The sequence below is a fragment of the Bubalus kerabau genome, chromosome 14 (assembly GCF_029407905.1).
Source record: "Bubalus kerabau isolate K-KA32 ecotype Philippines breed swamp buffalo chromosome 14, PCC_UOA_SB_1v2, whole genome shotgun sequence".
NCBI classification, from domain to species: domain Eukaryota; kingdom Metazoa; phylum Chordata; class Mammalia; order Artiodactyla; family Bovidae; genus Bubalus; species Bubalus kerabau.
Genome location: NC_073637.1, coordinates 32,970,671 through 32,993,244, shown reverse-complemented (window position 1 = coordinate 32,993,244; position 22,574 = coordinate 32,970,671). Strand labels below are relative to the sequence as shown.

General features: G+C 35.2%; 1 protein-coding gene across 1 annotated transcript in view; it reads left to right on the top strand.

The window, feature by feature from the left end:
- Positions 1-21,708, top strand: part of VCPIP1 (valosin containing protein interacting protein 1) — a 28,454-nt gene extending 6,746 nt beyond the window's left edge. Inside the window, exons 2-3 of the mRNA XM_055546144.1 lie at positions 5,853-5,939; positions 16,977-21,708. Coding sequence (XP_055402119.1) covers positions 5,853-5,939; positions 16,977-17,848 — 959 coding nt within the window. The 3' untranslated portion in view covers positions 17,849-21,708. The remainder of the gene's footprint in view (positions 1-5,852; positions 5,940-16,976) is intronic.
- The last annotated feature ends 866 nt before the right edge of the window (positions 21,709-22,574 follow it).

Sequence of the window (22,574 nt, the reverse complement as noted above, 5' to 3'; positions counted from 1 at the left end):
CTCTTAGTATTATATTCCACAAAACTTTTCATTAATTTTCTTTTTCAAGAGATAAAGACAGATTTGTGAAAAACAGTTGGTCAGTTTTATTCATATGTTGTCAGAGTTGCTTTGATGGAATTAAGCTACTTGTTATATTTACTCCACTTTACTGCGAAGGTTAGCATCCTTTCAGGAGTTGAGAAACTACTTTCTATCTTCCTGAAAGAATGGCATGAGTTTTTAATATACAAGTTTAAATTACACAGCTTTTTTTTTTTTACACAGTTTTTCATAATTTCATAGTACTTCTTGATGTTGTAGTTGCCTTGGGTATTTTCAGAATCGCACCTGGTATTCAGACACTTATTTTTAAGATGACTTGGAGTCTGAATATCATTATTGCTTCTTGAATTTTTTCTTCAAATATTGGGTGAAGGACACTTTCAAATCTAGATAGTACTTAATCCATCTATTATGCTTAACATATTATCAGATAACTTTTCTAATTGATTTATAAACAGCATATTTCTAATGGGGGAACAGTTATAAAATTGAATAAAAGGAATGTATATAGATGTATCTTAAGGTAAATATGTATATTATAAATGTTGATTTTTATAATATACTTTGAAGATTAAATTAAACATGATTCTATTTCTTTTTTTCTTCATATTTTTTCAATTATAAGATAATATTACTTTTAAAAATTCAAAGAACTCAAGTATGTAGGGAGTAGAATACAGTAGTTCTCTTAAACACGTGTACTCCCCAGAGACTCAGACTATGTATGTTTGTGTACACATTTCCACACAGTTAGGTTTGTGTGCATGTATGTGTGTGATAAATATATCTTTTAACGCTGATGATTACACTGAGAAGACGCATAAGGGATTGAGTACAAGGAGAGAAATAAGCATGCCTTTCTTAGAAATAATTTTGACAGTTAGTAAGGTAGATGGTGGCTCAGGTGGTAAAGCATCTGCTTACAATGCGAGAGACCCAGGTTTGATCCCTGGGTCGGAAAGATCCCCTGGAGAAGGAAATGGTAACCCCCTCCAGTATTCTTGCCTGGAAAATCCCATGGATGGAGGAGCCTGGTTGGCTACAGTCCATGGGGCTGCAAAGAGTGGGACAGGACTGAGCAACTTCACTTCCACTTTTCTTTCAAGGTAGATACAATTTTAGATGGCAGAATCTGCAGGAAGGGTAGAGAGATGGCAACAACTTTTTCAGCTAATGAACACCTTTAGAATTTTTTCTAGTAGAAACAGCCCCATGTTCCTAGTTTAAATGTACATTTTAGTCAGTTTACTTTATGGTAATAGGTATTTGAGTTCAGAATTAACTTAGGTATTTGGGGAGGGGGGACTCTAAATAGTATTTCAAAATTGATTTTGTTTTTCTTTTTATAATAACTATATTTCACATATATGTTAGATTTTAAAATCTTACTTGCTTTATAAATTGCCAAGTAGAAACTTCAAATTGCCTTTTTGAATATCTAAAGTTAGAAAATTGGAATGATGACCTTTTAAACTCACTTTTAGCTCATTATTTTGTTATTAGTGATTAACTGATTTTTTTCTAAAATCTAGAAAAAATCATTTAAAAAATAATTTATTTTAACATATTTTTAAAATTTTATTTCTTTTTAAAGAGGAAGAAAATTAGACAACCAAAGGGAAAATCATCCATACTATCACTGCCATATATAATAACTACTGTCAGGTAGGAGAATTACAGATTATTAGGAAAGATTTGAGGAAGACAGCGTATGAAAAGAGGTTTTCTATGGTTGTGTTATAGACTTTTTTGTACAGTTATGCACAGTATGTTCAATGTAAGTATTTTACTGTTGTACTATGAAGAAGCAGCTGAATTAAAATAAGTGGAGGCTATCAGAAGAATGTGAATTAACATTTGGTAGATGCTTTACCAGACTAGTCCTCGTCTCTTAAGAATTTGCTCTCCAGTGAAATAGTAGAAAATAATTCTACCTGCCCCCCCCACTTTTTTTTTTAAAGATTACTCTTTTAGCAGTTTTCAAATACAGTATTATTAACTATGGTCACCATGATATACGTTACATTACTGTGATTTATTTATTTTTTAACTCCAAGTTTGTACCTAAAAGTCTTTACCTTTGTTTTTGCTATGATTTTATTAAATTCATTAAGAGATATACAGATAGTACCATTAGTTAACATTTTATCCATATAGCATTATAGAACAGTTGTCATTATAGTGCTTAAGCTAAGTTTTTTCATGGACTCCTCTCAGGCATTATTGAAAGAAAAAGCCTCATTTATACTATTTATTCATTACATGATCTAAGTGCTCCTGTCTCTGCAGCATTGTGCCGGGCCCTGGAAGTAGAAAGTCGAATGGGCCACTGACCTTTTCCTGACTCTGAAAAGCTTCTGATATAGAAAGGGAAACAGAAAAGTTAACTGAGTCAACCTACCTTGTGATCAGGGCTGTGGTGTTCATAACATAGGAGCAGCAAGGAAGGAACTTCCCTACCCACCACTGAAGAATCCTACAGGAAGTGACACCTAAGTTGAATTTTAAAGAATGCATAGCTATCATTGGCCTTTGGGAAAATGGAGCAGTTTGGTGGTTTGCTTTGTAGAAATCAAGATTTAATGAGAGATGTGAGGCGAGAGTGAGGACGAGGAATCTTAGGCTGACTTATATGCCATGAAAAGGGACTAGACCTTTTGCCTTATCGTATGGGGGAACCATTAAAGGTTTCTGAAGGCTGTGTGGAGGAGGGACTTAGGGAGAAGATTAGAGTGGAAACCAAGGATGAGGCAGTGGCAGCCCTTCAGGCAGGAGACAGGCCTAAACCAGGGTAGTTCTAGAAGGGATGCGAACTGTCTGTGACTGATGGGACACTTATGCTGTGTCACAGTTCCTGCTTTCTGATCTCTGATCCCTTTCCTTGGTTCTTATAAACATGACTTCAGTGGAAGTGTATATATTAACACCAAAGGAAATAATTTGCCTTTTTTTTTTTTTTTTCTTCCAATCAGTCGTTGATGCTGTGGGTTTCTATAAGGAGAGTGTGTTGATGGTTATGCCAAATTTGTTCTAACATGATTTGACCTTTAGTAGTGGTTTAGTTCGGAGAAGGCAATGGCAACCCACTCCAGTACTCTTGCCTGGAAAATCCCACGGACCGAGGAGCCTGGTAGGCTGCAGTCCATGGGGTCGCTAGGAGTCGGACACGACTGAGCGACTTCACTTTCACTTTTCACTTGCATGCATTGGAGAAGGAAATGGCAACCCACTCCAGTGTCCTTGCCTGGAGAATCCCAGGGACGGAGGAACCCGATGGGCTGCCATCTATGGGGTAGCCCAGAGTCGGACATGACTGAAGTGACTTAGCAGCAGCAACGGTTTAGTAACTGTGGAAAGAGTATAAGCTGTAGAATGTACCCAGGATTCAAATCCAGGCTTTGCCACTTAATGGCTATTTGATCTTGGGAGAATGATTTACACTCTCTGAGCTTGTCTCTTCTGTGAAATAGGGCTCAGTTGTGAGGAGAAAATGAAGCCATGTGAGGTGCCTGCTCAGAGCTGAGTGGTTGTTGTTTAGTTGCTAAGTCGTGTCTGACTCTTGTGCCCCCATGGACTGTAGCCCACCAGGCTTCTCAAGGTCAGTGGAATTTTCCAGGCAAGAATATTGAAGCAGGTTGCCATTTCCTCCTCCAGGGGATCTTCCTGACGCAGGGATTGAACCAGCAGCTCCTGAGGCTTCTGCATTTCAGGGAGATTCTTTACCACTTGAGCCATCTGGGAGGAATTTAGATGGTATCTATCCTTTCCTTAAAGCAATAGAGTATGCATACTTACTGGGGCCATATAGTCTGAAGGGAGTGAAACTTGGTTCTTGGCGGAGGGTAAAATATATCTTACTCTATTTAATGAAACAAGTGTAAGATATATACATAATACATAACCAGATAAACAGCGTGTCTGTAGTATTCAGATGTCATTAGGAAGGCAGATTAGGAAAATAATGTCTAAAAAGAATCCTTAGGGAGATGACGAAAACACAGGGTTGATAAGCACTTCAGTAGAATTCTTTCTTTTTAGAGTTCTGCCTGCTAAGTAAGGAATCATCACGTTTATAAAGTAGTACTAAGACATCATTTTTCTTACTAGTATTTGGGTGGTCAGTTCTGAGCAGTTTATTATTTTGGCACCTGTTTAGTTTCCGACCCTGGGTCGGGAAGATCCCTTGCAGAAGGAAATGACAACCCACTCCAGTACTCTTGCCTGGAAAAATCCCTGGACAGAGGAGCCTTGTAGGCTACAGTCCATGGGGTCGAAAAGAGTCGGACATGACTCTTTGAGCGACTCGTGAGCGACTTCAGTTCACTTCTGGATTCGGACCAAATAATTAAGTGCTAACATATAATTTTTGATATGTTTTGATATTCTAGAATATTTGACAATTAATATCCTAGAGTATTTTATAAAATACTAAGTACATTTAAGATAACATTGATAATAACTAAATGAAAGGTTACCACCGGAGAAATAATCCAAGTAAAGTTCAATGATAAATTCAGCAGTCAGAACTTCTGACAGAGTTGTTAACGTTCTGTATTTGGGGTTTCTTATTAATATTCAGAATTTTAAATTAAACTTCTGTTCACCCTTAAATATTGCCATATTCTGGTTGCACTGTATCATTAGTGAATGAAGTGTTTATGTGTAAGTAAATGTTCTAATTAACTGAAACGCTAAGTGCTGAGGCTTTTTATATATTTTAGGCTTTGTTGTACACTTTAAACTTTATACTTTCACCAATTCCCTTGCAGATTCATATTCCTGTTTATGAATGTGGGAAGGGGTTAGAGCTCTGAGAGATTGTAGGTACAGAATGCTTAACTCACATTATCATAACCTCCATTCAAAGCTCAGATCCAACAGTATCGTCTTCTAGTAGAAATCAACTTTAAAAGTCTTGAGTATAAAAGCAGTACATACACTTTATCAGATTAGAAAATAATGAAACCACACACACAGAAAAACCATATTCCACAAACCAAAATAACTTTTATGTTCCTTCCATTCTTTGTTAACTTCCTGGATAGTGGTTATCATTCTTAACTTTTTATTTGAAACTTCTTATTGATAATAGGCACTTCAAAGGGTGTTCTTGAAAAATATGTTTCTGTGAAATGGTGGTTTGCTTGTGGCTATTTTGTGGGCTTCTGATATTTATTCTAAATCTCATCATTCCCCCCCAGCAAATTTCTGTTTTAAAAAGTCAACTTTGGAACAACAAAATACATGAATTACTTATCTTCAGTCTACCTATTTACTTTACTCCCTAGCCCTTTCCATCTGCTTTTATTAGTTTTAACATAAATATAGAATATATTTTTATATTCTACTTTAAAAACATAAATATCTTTCAATAACCTTTTCTGTCATTCTAGTCCATAGTTACGTACTAGTTTACTTTAAACTGGATTGAGTCTTCATGTATATTTTGTTTAATATGCCCAGTATTGACTCATGCAGTTTTAAAGTCATTTTTGAATCAGTTCCTGTGTTTAAAAACTGGGAGAATTGACATTAGAAATTTGGGTTTCTGGCTTCTCTTAAAATGCCATTTGTTCTTGAACCATTGGACCTATATTCTTCTGTGACAGCACTTGGCAATGGCTGTCGCGTTTAGAGGGGCCGTAGTCCCTATTCCACATTGCTCCCTAGATGGTATATTATACTAGACTGCATTGCTCATTTAGAATATCTGCCTTACAGTCTCTGTTTGAGGCTCATCCATATTAAAGCAAGCCTGGGTTGAACTCTCTGGTTTTCTGCTAATACTGTATCTTTTTATTTTACAGGAGAAGATGTATGGTCTTATGCAAAAGGTCTTCCTCACATGTTCCAGCAGGGTGGCGTATTCTACAATATTATGAAGAAAACCATGGGTATAGTTGCTTTCTGACTTTATTCTTGGATAATATCTCCACTCAAGCTATTATAAGGTTTTAAGAAAGTTCAGATAATATTCTTCTAAAATGATTTCCAGTGTTAGGGTATATATTCTTCTGTATCAGTCTGAGTAGTTAGAATGAATTATTATCCTGATATGGTCAACTATGTTTTCTGCTATAATATTACTAAAAATCTCCTATCACTTTCTTTTTCATATTTTCTCATTTAAATTGTAGAATTAGAGGCCAGTTTATTTATAGTGCTAGTGTCCATCTCAGAATCCGATAATGCAGCATTTTTTTGTTGTTGTGTTGGACTGTGATTACTGTATACCTCAGTATTTTCTGGAGTCTAGGAAATAATTCATTTTACATTTAACTTCTTTTCACATTGTGTATGTATTGTTTATAAAGATATGTGCAAGTGTGTAACTTATCTTCAGAGTTTTAAGGTGTTCTCTTAACACCTTAAATTGCTAGTGTGTATATTTAGACACCATATGTTTTTTAATGTGAATGCTTTTGGCTTCTGACTTTTATCAGTCTGGCTTTCTCACTTTGTTACCTACCTGACCTCTTTAGACCAAGTGCATAATCTCTATTTTATGTTTTTTCTTTCTCGTGTACTTTTTTTTCCTTGTTAAAAAAACAAAACCCAATTTGGCTGTTGTAGAAATGTTCACACATATAAAAGTAGCAAGAATAATGTAATGAACCCCTATTTACCTACCACCCAGGTTCAGTAATTATCAGTACATTTTTATCCATCCCCTCTCAAATGGACTGTTTTAGAATAAATCTCAGACATAATTTCATCTGTAACACTTCAGTATGTATTTCTAAAGGTAAGAACTGGTTTTTTTTTTAACCTTAATACCATTATCATATCTAAAAGATATGAACAATAGTTTTTAAAATATCACCAGGCAGTATTTAAATTTCCTTGATTTTTGATTGTTTGGAAAAAAATGTTTTTTTCCTTTTGATTTATTGAATCAGGGACCAGAAAATGGCCAGTTGGCTTGCTTCTTTCCTCCCTCCCTCCCTTTCTTTGACAAGATAATTGAAACAATTTGCATATAATAAAATTCATCCTTTTTAGGTATATGGGCATGTGAATTTTGACAAACATATGCAGTCATATAATCACTACTACACTTAATATATAGAATATTTCCACCATTCCAAAAAGTTGCCTTGTGCCCTTCTAATTAGTCCCTTACCTCTATCCCTAGGCCCTGACAGCCACTGATTTGATTTCTGTCCCTATTTGTTTTCCTTTTTCATATCACCATATAAATTGGGCCATATAGTTTAATCTTTTGTGTCTGGCTTTTTGATTGAACATGGGGGTTGGCAGGCTACTGCCTGTGGGCTATTTCAGGCTCACTGCCTGTTGTATATAAAGTTTATTAAAACACAGCCACTCTTATGCTTACATAGGACTGCTTTCACAGTGCACTGGCAGAGTTGAATAGTTGTGACAAAGACTATATGGTCTACAAAACCTAAAATATTTATCATCTTGCCTCTTTACAAAAAATTTCTGTTAATTTCAGTTTTTAATGTAATGCTTGAGATTCATCTGTCTGGTTGCATGTATTAATAGGTTATTCATTTTTGTTTATTTTTTTTATTGCTGAGTAGTATTCCACTGTGTATATATATCACATTTTAAGAATCCTATGACCAGTTGAAGGACATTTAGTTTGTTTTTAGTTCTGGGCTTCTGTGAAGAAAGCCACTAAAAACATTTGTGTACAGGTCTTTGTGTGAACAGATGTTTTCAGTTTTCTTTGGTAAATACTAAATACCTAGGAGTGGGATTGCTGAGTCATGTGGTAAGTATATGCTCATCTTTATAAGAAACTTCCAGATCATTTTCCAAAGTGACTGGGTCATTTTATATTCCTTCAGCACTTGGTAGTGTTGGTGTTCATTTTTAAAACTATTCTAATAGATTTATATTATTCTCTCATAATGGTTTTAATTTGCATTTCTCTAATAACTGATGATACTGAGCATCTTTTGTGTACTTATTTGTACTGTGCTGTGCTTAGTCACTCTGTCATGTCCGACTCTTTGCAACCCCATGGGGATTATTCTCCAGGCAAGAATACTGGAGTAGGTTGCCATGCCGTCCTTCAGGGGATCTTCCAAACCCAGGTCTTCCACATTGCAGGTGGATTCTTTACTGTCTGAGCCACCAGGGAAGCCTGTGCTTATTTGCATCTTGTTATTTTTTGGCCCATTTTAAAATTGGTTTAAATTTTTTTTTAACTGAGTTTTGAGAGTTCTTTAGATATTCTGGGCACACATCATTTATCAGATAAGTATTTTGGATATATTTTCTCCCAGTTTATAACCTGTCTTTTCATTCTTTCAGCATTATCTTTTGAATATCAAAGGTTTATAATTTTGATAACCAATTTAACAGTCTTTTGTGATTCATACTTTTTGTGTCCTATCCAAGAATCTTTGCCTAATCCAAAGTCACAGAAATTTTCTTCTGTATTTTCTTATGGAAGTTTTATAGTTTTAATTTATATGTAGGTATATGATCCATTTTGAATTGATTTTTTTAATATGTTGTAAGGTATGAGATGAGGTTCATTTTGTGTGTGTGTGTGTGTACATATCCAGTAGTTGCTCCAGCACCATTTGTTGGAAAAGGTATACTTTATACATTGAATTATTGGAGACTTGTATTCAAAAATCAATCGACCATGAATTAGACACTTGAAAAATCAATTGACCAAAAAAAAAAGAAAAATCAATTGACCATGAATTAGACACTTGAAAAAGGTGAATTATATACAGCATATAATCAGTAAAGTTACTTTTAAAGCAATCAGTTGACCTTATTCATGTGAGTCTATTTCTAGGATCTCTTTTCTATTTTGTTGATCTGTATGTCTCTCCTTCCACCAATACCACTGTCTTGATTACTGTATTTTGGGTTGAGAATGGATATTCTTGCCTTGTTCCTGGTCTAAGGGGAAAAGCATTCAAACCTGTAGGTGAAATGCCCTATATCAGTTTATTGTGATTTTATAGTATTGTGAATGGATGTTGAATATTATCAGATGCTCTTTCCCTGCATCTGTTGAAATAATATTTTAAGGCTTTTCTCTTTAGTTTGGTGGTAGTGTGAATTACATTGATTTATTTTTGAATGTTGAACCAACATCACATTCTGGATTCCAACTGCTAGTATTTTGTTGAGTGTTTTTGTGAGCATTTTCATGAGGCATACTGGTATGTGGTTTTCTTGTCAGTTCAGTTCAGTTGCTCAGTTGTGTCCAACTCTTTGCAACCCCATGGACTGCAGCACACCAGGCTTCCCTGTCCATCACCAGCTCCTGGGGCTTGCTTAAACTCAAGTCCATCGAGTTGGTGATGCCATCTAAACATCTCGTTTTCTTATTTTCTTGTAATGACTGTTTAATCAGGGTAATTTTGGCTTCAGAAAATAGAGTTGGGAAGTGTTATAGCTTTGATATTATTTTTTTCTTAAATGGTAGAATTTACCAGTGAAGCCATCTGTTCTTGGAGTTTTCTTTATAGGACAGTTTTTAACTGTGAATTTAATTTTTTTAATAAAGTGCTCTTAAGGTTAATCCCTTTCTTGAGTAAGCTTTGTTAGTTTTGCCTTTAAGAAATATGTCCATTTCATCTAAGTTAGTAGTCTTATTGGCATGAAGTTGTTTATAATACTGCCTTACTGTCTTTTTAATGTCTGTAAGGCCTATAGCTCTGTCATTTCTGATATTGGCAGTTTCTGCCTTTCTTCTTTTGCTGACCAGTCCAGCTAATGATTTATCAGTTTATTGATCTTTTCAAAGAAACAACTTTGGTTTCATAGGTTTTCTCTATATTTTCCTGATTTCATTTTCATTGATTTCTGCTGTTATGTATACCTTTTCCTTCCTTATGCTTGCTTTGGATTTAATTTGTACTTCCAAGCTTATTTAGATAGAAGCTTAGATTATTGATTATAAAATTTTTTTTCTACTATAAGCATTTAAAGCTATAGATTTCTCTCTCAGCATCCCCCTGCCTCCCCCCTTTTTTTCTGGCATCCTTTTCTTTTTAACTTTTCATCTGTCACTTCTTTCTACCTTTTGAAATATATTGATACCAGTTCATGTTTTTTTTAAGTTATTATTTAATTGTAACTGATCATAAGGCCCCCAGTAATTGGGGTCCTTATGCAGTGTCTTTCACAGAACTGAAAATAACTTCCCTCAGTTGTTTTTTGTGTGTAGGAGGGTTGTGGTGGGTGGTATAAGGATGATTATTCTCTTGATTGTTTTCTAAATAGTTTTTTGTTTTCAGTTTGAAATTATTTTTAAAATGTTAGCTGTGATGCTAAGACAATTTAATGGGGGAAAGAATAGTTTTATCAATAAATGGTGCTGAGACAGCTGAATATCCACATGTAAAGTAATGAAGTTTGACCTCTGCCTCACACCAAATACAAAATTAACTCACATTGTGTAAAAAACTTGAGTATAAGTGCTAAAATTAGAAAGCTCTTAGAAGACAGAGGCATAAAACATATTGCTTTTGGATTAGGCAAAATCTTAGATATGACACCAAAAGTACAAGCAACAAAAGAAAAAAGTAGATACAAAGCAAAGTTTTATGCTGCAAAGAACACCAACAGAAAAGTGAAATAACCCACAGAGTGAGAGATTTTGAATATTGTCTATCAGGTAATAGATTTGTATCCAAAATATAAAGAACTGAGCAGTAAAAAGACAGACAACCTGATTGAAAATGGGCAAAGACTCTGAATAGACATTATTCAGAGAAAATATATATATGGCCAATAAGCACATGAACGGATGCTCAACATCATTAACCGGAATTGCAAATCAAAGACACAATGAGCTAGTACTTTACACTCACTAGTAAGGCTGTGGACAAAAAGACAGATAATAAGATCTACTGGCAAGGAAATTGTGGTGAAAATGTAAAATGGTATAGTTGCTTGGGGAGAAAGTCTGGCAGTTTCTTCAAAAGATTTAAGATGGAGTTACTGTACAACCCAGCAATTCACTTTCACATGTGCACCAGAAAGAAATGAACACTGTCCACACAAAACTGGTACACAAATGTTTGTAATAGCATTATTCATAATAGTCAGAAGTGGAAAGCATGCAAATGTCTATCGGCTGATGACTAGATGAGTAAAATGTGGCATATATATACAATGAAATATTAGTTGGCAATAGAAGGAATGAAGTATTGGTACAGTCTACATGGATGAACCTTAAAAATATGCTACATGAAACAAGCCAGAAACAAAAGGCTGTATACTGTATTATTTCACTTACACGAAAAGTCATATAAATGACAGAATCAGTGGTTGCCTGGAGCCAGGAACAGGATGGGGGAAGGAAATGGGAGGCACTGCTAATGCGCTCAGGGTTTCTTTCTGGGATGATGAAAATATTTTAAAAGTCACTGTGGTGATGGTTACACAACTCTGAATATACTGGAAAAAAAAAAACATTCAACTGTACACTGCTGCTGCTGCTAAGTCACTTCAGTCGTGTCCGACTCTGTGCGACCCCATAGACGGCAGCCCACCAGGCTCCCCCGTCCCTGGGATTTTCCAGGCAAGAACACTTGAGTGGGTTGCCATTTCCTTCTCCAATGCATGAAAGTGAAAAGTGAAAGTGAAGTCGCTCAGTCATGTCCGACTCTTAGCGACCCCTAAGACCTCTTAGGACTGCAGCCTACCAGGCTCCTCCATCCTTGGGATTTTCCAGGCAAGAGTACTGGAGTGGGGTGCCATTGCCTTCTCCGCAACTGTACACTTAAAAATGGGTGAATTGTGTGTGGGTTAGATGTCAGTAGACTCATTATATTTTTCAAATCTTACCTGTGGTGTTTATTCTTATTAGGAGGTAGTTTAGAGCTCTGGAGTAAGAACATCTAACGTCAAATTTTAGCTCTACTGCTTAGTCCAGTGTGATTTCTAAGCCTCAGTGTCTTTGTTTGTATAGTAGGTGTGATAATCTTGGGATTGTTACTAGGATAAAATGAGGTTGTGCACATAAAGCAGTTAGCCAACGACCTGGTACCTAATAATTACTTAGCTAATCCCAGTTGTAATTTGCAGAATTATTTTTTGACCATCACATAGCCATTTGAAATGGGCCACCATCAGAAAATTATTTTACCTTTCAAATATAATTTCATCTGATATTTGTGGTAAAATGTTATCTGTATTTTTAGGACAGATTCATTTGGCAGATCATTTTCTTCATCCCGTGAACAAAGACTCAAAAGTGTAACATGCCCTCCTCACCCCCTAAACATACACCCCCTAAACATACACCCCCTACCCTCCAAAAACTGGAAAAGAGCATAATTTTCTTACTTTCAAATCTACTCTTAACAGATAGATGGTTATATTTATGTTTGAACAGACATATTGCCTAATATAACAAATCAGCTTTTAATATTCCTGGTGTTTATATTTGGAAAGGTGTCTTTAAATTAATTTGCTTAAACCATAGTAAGTTTCCTTAAAGATGTTTATACAGAGATAAATGCAGAGATGAATGGCAAATTTAGTTTTAATACTTTTATAGGTATCTAACCTTACAATGTTTAGTGCTTTGTTTGGATTTTATAAAAATGGAATTATGCTGTGTACATTCTCTCTGTGACTTTCTCTTATGCAGCTCTTTTTTCAGATTCATTCAAATTCATGGGCTCAACTAGTTTGTTCATTTTCACTGCTGCACAGTATTCTATTATCATTTTAATATAATTCATCCATTGTTCTGATTCACTTTAGGTAGTCTCCAGTTTTTTGATGTAAGAAAGAATGTAGCTATTAAATATAATTACACATGTCTGTTGGTATATATGTCCAGTGGAAATGTGGATATAATATATATATATATAGAAATTTTAATATACCTTGATTCTTAAAATTCAGAGGACTATGTAAGTTATGTAAAGCTTAAATGATTATGTTTAATCACAACACAGTATTTGCTTGATTTTTTGATATATATTTTAAAGTTTTTTAACAGTTTAAGAAGGCTAGAAATATAGAAATGGGGAACATGACCTAAAACTGCTAAATATTCCTCTTATACATACATTTTTGGGCATGATTGTAATTACAGTACTTTCCTATTTTACCATCATGCATATTTTATTGTCTATCTGAGGCATCATAGGTTACTTATTTATATCAGTATTAGTAGCTGCATATTACTTTTGTTAGGTAGATAGACCGCAGTTCTCTTAAACCCTGTCTTCTTGTTGAAAGCTTAGATTGTTTCCATTGTTTCATTGTTAAGTAATACTGTGATAAATGTGTTGGTGCTATGGTTCTCTCCAGGAATAGCCAAGGGAAAGCTTCACAGTAGAAACCTGGAAGCAATTACAAAACCTTTTGATCTAAGAGAAATTAAAACCGTTGACTGCCTGATGTATATTAGGCACTGTGGTATGTGCTTTGCATGAGTTATATAATCCTCAAGTAATTAGTGAATTAAGTACTGTCAGAGGAAAACAACAGAATGGGAAAGACTAGAGATCTCTTCAAGAAAATTAGAGATACCAAGGGAACATTTCATGCAAAGATGGGCTCGATAAAGGACAGAAATGGTATGGACCTAACAGAAGCAGAAGATATTAAGAAGAGGTGGCAAGAATACACAGAAGAACTGTACAAAAAAGATCTTCCTGACCAAGATAATCATGATGGTGTGATCACTCGCCTAGAGCCAGACATCCTGGAGTATGAAGTCAAGTGGGCCCTAGAAAGCATCACTATGAACAAAGCTAGTGGAGGTGATGGAATTCCAGTTGAGCTATTTCAGATCCTGAAAGATGATGCTGTGAAAGTGCTGCAGTCCATATGCCAGCAAATTTGGAAAACTCAGCAGTGGCCACAGGACTGGAAAAGGTCAGTTTTCATTCCAATCCCAAAGAAAGGCAATGCCAAAGAATGCTCAAACTACCGCACAATTGCACTCATCTTGCACGCTAGTAAAGTAATGCTCAAAATTCTCCAAGCCAGGCTTCAGCAATACATGAACCGTGAACTTCCAAATGTTCAAGCTGATTTTAGAAAAGGCAGAGGAACCAGAGATCAAATTGCCAACATCCGCTGGATCATGGAAAAAGCAAGAGAGTTCCAGAAAACCATCTATTTCTGCTTTATTGACTATGCCAAAGCCTTTGACTGTGTGGATCACAATAAACTGTGGAAAATTCTGAAAGAGATGGGAATACCAGACCACCTGACCTGCCTCTTGAGAAACCTATATGCAGGTCAGGAAGCAACAGTTAGAACTGGACATGGAACAACAGACTGGTTCCAAATAGGAAAAGGAGTACGTCAAGGCTGTATATTGTCACCCTACTTATTTAACTTATATGCAGAGTATATCATGAGAAACACTGGGCTGGAAGAAGCACAAGCTGGAATCAAGATTGCCGGGAGAAATATCAATAACCTCAGATATGCAGATGACACCACCCTTATGGCAGAAAGTGAAGAGGAACTAAAGAGCCTCTTGATGAAGGTGAAAGAGGAGAGTGAAAAAGTTGGCTTAAAGCTCAACATTCAGAAAACAAAGATCATGGCATCTGGTCCCACCACTTCATGGGAAATAGATGGGGAAACAGTGGAAACAGTGTCAGACTTTATTTTGGGGGGCTCCAAAATCACTACAGATGGTGACTGCAGCCATGAAATTAAAAGACGCGTACTCCTTGGAAGAAAAGTTATGACCAACCTAGACAGCATATTAAAAAGCAGAGACATTACTTTGCCAACAAAGTTCTGTCTAGTCAAGGCCATGGTTTTTCCAGTGGTCATGTATGGCTGTGAGAGTTGGACTGTGAAGAAAGGTGAGCGCCGAAGAATTGATGCTTTTGAACTGTGGTGTTGTTGAGAGTCCCTTGGACTGCAAGGAGATCCAACCAGTCCTTTCTAAAGGAGATCAGCCCTGGGTTTTCTTTGGAAGGAATGATGCTAAAGCTGAAACTCCAGTACTTTGGCCACCTCATGCGAAGAGTTGACTCACTGGAAAAGACTCTGATGCTGGGGAGGATTGGGGCAGGAGGAGAAGGGGACGACAGAGGATGAGCTGGCTGGATGGCATCACTGACTCGATGGACGTGAGTCTGAGTGAACTCCGGGAGTTGGTGATGGACAGGGAGGCCTGGCGTGCTGCGATTCATGGGGTGGCAAAGAGTCGGACACGACTGAGCGACTGAACTGAAGTACTGTCATTGTTACACTTACCTGATTGTGTTATAATTATCTATTTATATCCATCTCCTAAGAATTATATTTTATTTTTTAATCTTCGGGTCTACTTTAGTTCCTGGCACATAGTGAGACTCAGTAGCTGTTCTCTGTTGAAATAACTGTGTAAAACCTTTGCTCCGGGGAATCCCTGGCCTTACCATTCCAAAGTCTGTCTTCTTTGCTACCTTTATTTCCTAGGCCATGGCTTACAGATCTCTGAGGTAGGGGATTGGTAGAAGGTAAAACTGATTTCAGGGTTGTACTCTGAAAGGTATGATTTAGACATCTCTGATTTTAAAGTTTGTCCATCTATTTTTGTTAGTTTTTCTGCCAAAAATGTTGTACTGCTAAGAGGAAATTCTCGTTGGATCTTTAACTTACCGCCAAAATGAATGTTTATTTGAACTTACTCTCATTCTGTAGCTTTTTTCAGAAAGGAAGAAACTATTCTTAATACTTATAAGACTACCTAATGCCCACAAAGCATTCCAGATATCACTCATCCTTCCCCTCTCTGAATTTCCATAGTACTTGCTAACAGTCTCCTTCATTTTAAACTAGTTTGCTTTTGGCTTTATATTTTGCTATAAACATACCCATATATTATTATAAATTCTCTTTCATTTTTTTAAACATAGAAAAATCTATGGTTTCATAAAATTTGAAAAGTCTGATTTTTGCATATTTGGAGTATACTTACAGTATACAAACTTAACATGTAAAAAGATATTGGATAGCTTAAAACACGAATGCAGTTTTTTTATGCCCAGGCTGGAAAAAGTGTAAACATTTGAAGTACCACGTAGTGAGACCAAACTCAGCTGGAAAATGAAGGGAAGCCTGCTTTAAAGTTCTTACCCTCTACTGCTGCATCAGTTGACTATAAGAAAGCATATCACACTGGGCCATTTGAGGTGCATTGACAACTCACTCTTATTTTGGTGGTTCTCATCTGCCAGAGAAGAATAAGAGTTGTAACATGAAATACAGCTATTTCAGAGGAGTTGAAGAAGATATTATTAATTTATTGTGACCAGATGTCAATTCTTGCAGTTATACTTAAGTCTTTGCAATTATACTTAAGCCTTAATGTTAACTTTCCTAAATGTGCCCCCATATTGACTACTTTAATTATGGAATATCTTATTTTGAAAGTTCATACTTTTTATATTTGTGAAAAATACATATGTACACCCAGAGGAAACTTTTTATTCTGGTATTCTGTAATTTAATAGAATTACTATGATTTTTAATTCAGTATTATGCAACATGTGTATGTATATAACACTTTGCCCTTACAGGAATTTTTAAAGTTTATAATTTGAATTTTATTAAATGAAAGTCCATTTTCTTATTGCTTTACTCTAAGCAAATGCTTTACTAACACTAGTGCTAGTTTTTTTTTTTTTTATTAAACTCAGCTGTTTGTTTCAAGACTAACTTTCCTAACTTTGTAATAGGTTAATGATATATATATATATATATATATATATATATATATATATATATTTCAAACCCTCTGGGGAACTACTTTAAGGTTTATGGTGGTATTTCTTTTTTTGTTGTAATTTATTAAATTATGTTAATAAGTATAATAAATTATTTGCTAATTAATTTTGTTTTGAAAGCTGTTACCTGTAAATTATTATTGGAGGTTTACTCTTTCAATTATAATTGTCTTTACTCCACCTTTAAAGTAAGATTTTAATGTGTTAAATTCTTTTTCCTTTCTTAAGGTATGGCTGATGGCAAGCATTGTACTTTCCCACATCTGCCTGGCAAAACCTTTGTCTATAATGCTTCTGAAGATAGACTGGAGTTGTGTGTGGACGCTGCAGGACATTTTCCCATCGGTCCTGATGTTGAAGATTTAGTTAAAGAGGCTGTAAGTCAGGTTCGAGCAGAGGCTACTACAAGAAGTAGGGAATCAAGCCCCTCACATGGGTTATTAAAACTAGGTAGTGGTGGAGTAGTGAAAAAGAAATCTGAGCAACTTCACAATGTAACGGCCTTTCAGGGGAAAGGGCATTCTCTAGGAACTGCATCCAGTACCCCACACCTTGACCCAAGAGCCAGGGAGACTCCAGTTGTAAGGAAGCATACGACAGGGACAGACTTTAGTAGTAGTTCCATTAAGACAGAGCCTTCTGTATTCACAGCTGCTCCTAGTAACAGTGAGCTTATTCGAATAGCTCCTGGAGTAGTTACAATGAGAGACAGCAGGCAGCTTGATCCTGATATGGTTGAGGCCCAGCGGAAAAAATTGCAGGAAATGGTGTCTTCTATTCAGGCGTCGATGGACAAGCACTTGCGGGATCAAAGTACAGAGCAGTCACCATCTGATCCTCCTCAAAGGAAAGTGGAAACTGTGAGTTCTTCTGTGAAGTCTGGGAGTCTTCAGACTGGCTCACCTGAATCTTTTTCTCCAACTGGTGACACTGAAAATTTGAATATAGAAACAGCCGATGGCTGTGTGGCAGAGGCACTGGAAGCAGCATTTGCTGAAAGGTCAGAAGCACAAAAGGGAAGTTCCGTGGAGGAGCCCGAAGAGATGGATAGTCAAGATGCTGAGATGACAAACACAACTGAGCCAATGGATCACTCTTGATTTAATTAGAGGGTAATAAAGGCAGAATGTTTATTGTGAATATGTAATATTTGTTGGCTGGGCCACATAACTTGATTAGTCATTAAAAAATCTTGTACGTATATAATTCAAAGATTATATCTTGTTATTCAGTGCATGATAGCAAGTGTGTGATTGGCAATAGCTTTTAATATACTGCTGCCCAGGCTGGCTCTGAATTCCTGTAAAATAGTTATTAGATCTGCTAAAATGAGTTACTTCCATATATGTGGTTCATTGGAAGTTCTTTGTAATTTTAATTCTATGAAAGTCTTAATGTTGCAAACATGAAGATTCTCTTATATCTGTTTGATTTCTGAAAAGGCTAGAACTGGGGGAAGATAAGATTTTGCTAATGTTGATGTCATCAGGATAACCATTCCACATACCTATTAGCGTGTCAAAGGATTTATGTAAATTTGAAGGTTATCTGAACTAAATTGTATCTTGAAATTCATAAAGGATATGTTAGACACTGGGATCCTGACATTTCTGTGAACGTAAACACATTCATAGAGATATGTATTCTTCATGAAAATATCTTGAGAATGTAGTGTAATGATACATAACATTTTGCTGATTTGAGCAAGCTTGGGGGAAAGTATCTATTCTAGAATGATAAAGTCAATGTGATTCAGTAATGTTGCTGTCTGAGCCAACACAGCCAATTGTGTGCTCTGGTGTTGATAATATGTTACCATTATTTTGAATCCTGGCCTGGTCAAGTACCACCAAATTTTTGTTCTTTAATCTTGCAGAAAAGTTGATTGCAAAGTGTGGTAGAAAAATAAGTAAAAAAATAATGGTAGCAGTAGTTAATCTCTAATTTTCAGAGTTTGTCAGATTCACAGAGAATTTATAAATAAGAATTTATCTTTATGAATGGGTTACATTGTTCTACAATTTTGATCAATGGTATTTAAGTTTGTATATGCTAAATGTCTTTGAGCCCCTCTGAACCAAAAATGTTTCCTTTTTTTTTTTTCTTAGAGTCCATTATATTTTCTTCATTTGTTAGCTTCTCTTGGATTTGGATGCAAACTTGACTGCATCATACCCTGATCAACTGGGCATTTGCTTAAATAGTGTACTCATCAAACCTTTAGTGCCTGTTTCCTCAAGAAGCAGCTTTCATGTTTACTCCTTAAAGAATGTTTATCCTGAGATTGGCATCGCGCTATTTTATCCTATTCTGCAAATCTGTATTCTGAAATGTACACGTTAATCCATCTTTTTCCTTTGTTCACTGAAATTAAGTTGAATTTGAATGGATGAAAGACAAAATGTATGTTAATACAATCTCTTATCTAGAGCATTCAAAGCCTGGCTGTCTCTGTTTGCTCGTGTGATAGATGCAGGACCGTTTCCATTTTAAGAAAATGTATATCAGAAAGTATGTTATCGGGTGTTTAAAAATCTCAGCAAATTGACTCATAAGGAATATAGACAGTACTTGTGTTTCCAAATAAGGGAGGTTTTGGTTTCTTTCTATGAAAGTGTCTCTGCCTGAATCCACTTATTAAACAAACTACTCCGTTTTGAATAGGGAAAGAATGGAAACCTCAGACATTTTGCAGGTGATATCTGAGCAAGATACACATTTGGGTTTTATCACATTATCACCTGTTTAAAATCATATTTTATCTCCATTCTTCTAAATTTACTTTCAAATACCTTTCTCTATGTCTATAAATAGAAGGAAATTTTAGAACTTTTATATTGTGTATTAGTTTTACATAAAGAACTGTGGCTCCCAAATAGTATTTCCCATTTAGTTAATGCAGGTGACTTCTCTGTATTAAATTTAAAAATTACAGATATCACTAACCACTATAATTATTTTTGGCTTTTTCAGCCACTGAACAACTCCCCCCCCCCCCCCCCCCGCTTTTTTTTTTAGTTTAAATACAGGAAAACTTTCACAAACAAATGCATTGCTTCCAGGTAAACGATATAATCACCTTTTCTTTAACAAATATTTTCTTCACCTGTGGCTCAGTATGTTTGATAACTGACAAATACATTTCATAGCTTAAAGTAAAAACATCAGCTACACATTTTATCTCCCTTTAGTCAAGTTAGAATGTACCTGTGGATAGTAGAAGGCAGGCTCAATCTCTAACAACAGTATTAATTTCTCTTGCTACGGCAGTGCTGTTTAGAAGCTGGTTTAGGTGTGAATATTTTAATAATAGTTTGGGTTCTCCCTTGATAATAAAAAGCTTGATGCTGAGAATGGTCAGGTTTCTTGACATTATTTTAAATCAACTGAGATACGGCTGCAGGAATTAATGGATTTGAGAAGTGGGCCAGGAATCTTCACAAAAAAGTCTTAGAATTTCTTTAAGTTCTAGACTATCATTATTTGTCCTTCCATATGGTTACCATCATCAAATACATAAATTACAGGAATGATTTTTAGAACTACCTTTTGTGATTGCCACAACTTTGAGTCTAAACTGGGGATCATAAATTAGTTAAAATATTTTCTTAGCTCTCCATGAAACGTAACTCTTAATTCAGTCCTATAGTTAAATGACATTTGCAGTGTTTAACTGAAAGTTGAAGCGTAGTTAGTCATACCAAGATTGCATTGATGACCTGCAGTCCAGGTAGAGTTGAAGATGATGTGTCTCTAGAATACTGGTGTGAGAAACTGGTTGAAATCGAAGAAAACAAGATACTGTCAAATATTATGAGCTAGAATATAATGAACACCCAGGGAAGGGTTACTCAGGAACTAAAGAGCAAGTCTAAGGCCCATTTCCCCTCCTTTCACTGTATTTCAGGTATTTTATTGGAAAAGTTAAGCTAAAGAACTGAGACATTTAGCAAGTGCTATTTACTGTGAAATTTGCTTTAAATCTGATGAGTTTTAGTTTGGTTTTTTGCAATCAAGTCTGTTTGCAATTAAGATGCCAATCTGAAATGCATCTATGGTTCCTAGCCACACAGGTCCTCATTGCCATTATTTTTAAGAATCTAACTTTATTGGAAATTAGCAAACTTTTGCATATGATCTCTTACCTCAGGGAAGATCACTTGCTAGCAACTCACGACTAATGACAGGTTTTTGAGAATTGTACTGACATCACTTGTTAGCTACTAAATGCAAAATTTATAACAGTATTATTTTATGTAGTTAACTACTAACTGGCTGCTAGTGAACATTTCTCTAAAAAATTTAGACCTCACTAATAACTAACCTTTAGGTATGAAATAAACTTGTAATTTCTGTCTTTAAGCTTTGGTCAATACAGTGACAATATAAAATGTTTATTTCAGAATATCAGTACCATTTTGTTTTTATTTTTCAACAAGAATTTTAATTGGTCCATACATAAAATACCGCAGAGCAGAATTTTAAGATTCATGGTTCTCAGAACAAAGTTTCCATATTAAGATTTTCATAAAAGCTTTTGCAGAACTGAATTAAACTCCATTCATCATTTAATATGACTTTAAAATCACCTTTTATAAGAGTAACAGATACATACTCTAAGCTGGGGTATAGATATATCCTACATGTCAAGGTTATCATGTAATTTAACAAAATTGCACAACCTCAGGCTCTTCACAATATAATTTTTCAAACCAGAAGTATTCACTTGAAAACACCACAGTAGAATGTTTACTTAACAAAAACGGGAGCTATATTACCAATGTAAGATTTATAGTTAATTGTAAGTTCTGCCATTCTTAATAACTCTTTGAGATGCTAAGTGTTTCAATTCATATTTAATGATACTTAAATCGTGGGAATTTTAACATTTGTTCCAAAATAGCAGAAATTGTAAAAATTGTGAATTATTGGAGAAAATGCCATTACTTGTATATCTGACATTTAATTTTTTTAAATTATGGAATCTACATGCTTTTGTAGTATAATATTAATACGATGATTATTCTCTTGTAAAAGAAAAGGAAAACTAGTAAAAAGTTTTAGTTGATGTTATGTGCTTGTGAGTATCAATTACTTAGTATTTGAAATTTTAAGGTACTGCATACTTTTCTTTAGAATGCACAAGTCCCTTCCTGAGCTTTTATGCCTGTGGTAGAGCAATAAAAGCTTGAAAAGGTTATCAGTATTTTTAGGTTCATTTGACTTTGAGAATTAGTGCCAAGAGCTGGAGGATCTGCTTTTTGGAGGGAAATGTTATTTAGAATATGTAAAAATAAGTGTAATAGTGTAAATATTTAGAAAAAATTAAGTAGCAAGTGCTTTAACTGCTGAATAAAATAGTATAGATATTCTACCATCCCTAAGGCACTGGCTGTTATCCATTATTTTCTGACTTTGTGATTGCTGTATATATTACACTTGAGTAATAATTGGTGATAGTATATCCTATCTATATAGAGTTCTACAACACACCTCACTGTACAGTATTTGAAAATTTTATATCAGTAATAAAACTGTAAGTTAATACATACTGATTTCCCCCTCAACTTCTCCATATTAACTTTTTATTCTTTAGTTTCCTGGAATCATACCTAATTATTAAAATGCATGAAAATATAGTTCAGTTTTATAAAGGAATTCTTAGTATAATAAAGTTTTTTTTAAAAAAACTTCCTTCAGTGGAGTATCATATAGGGACAGTGATTTCTCCCCTTAATGCAGATTTCAGTGCAAATGAAATGGATCTAATTAGAAAAGAGCAAAGTTTCCTTAGACATATTACATAATTGGGTCATGTGATGCTTA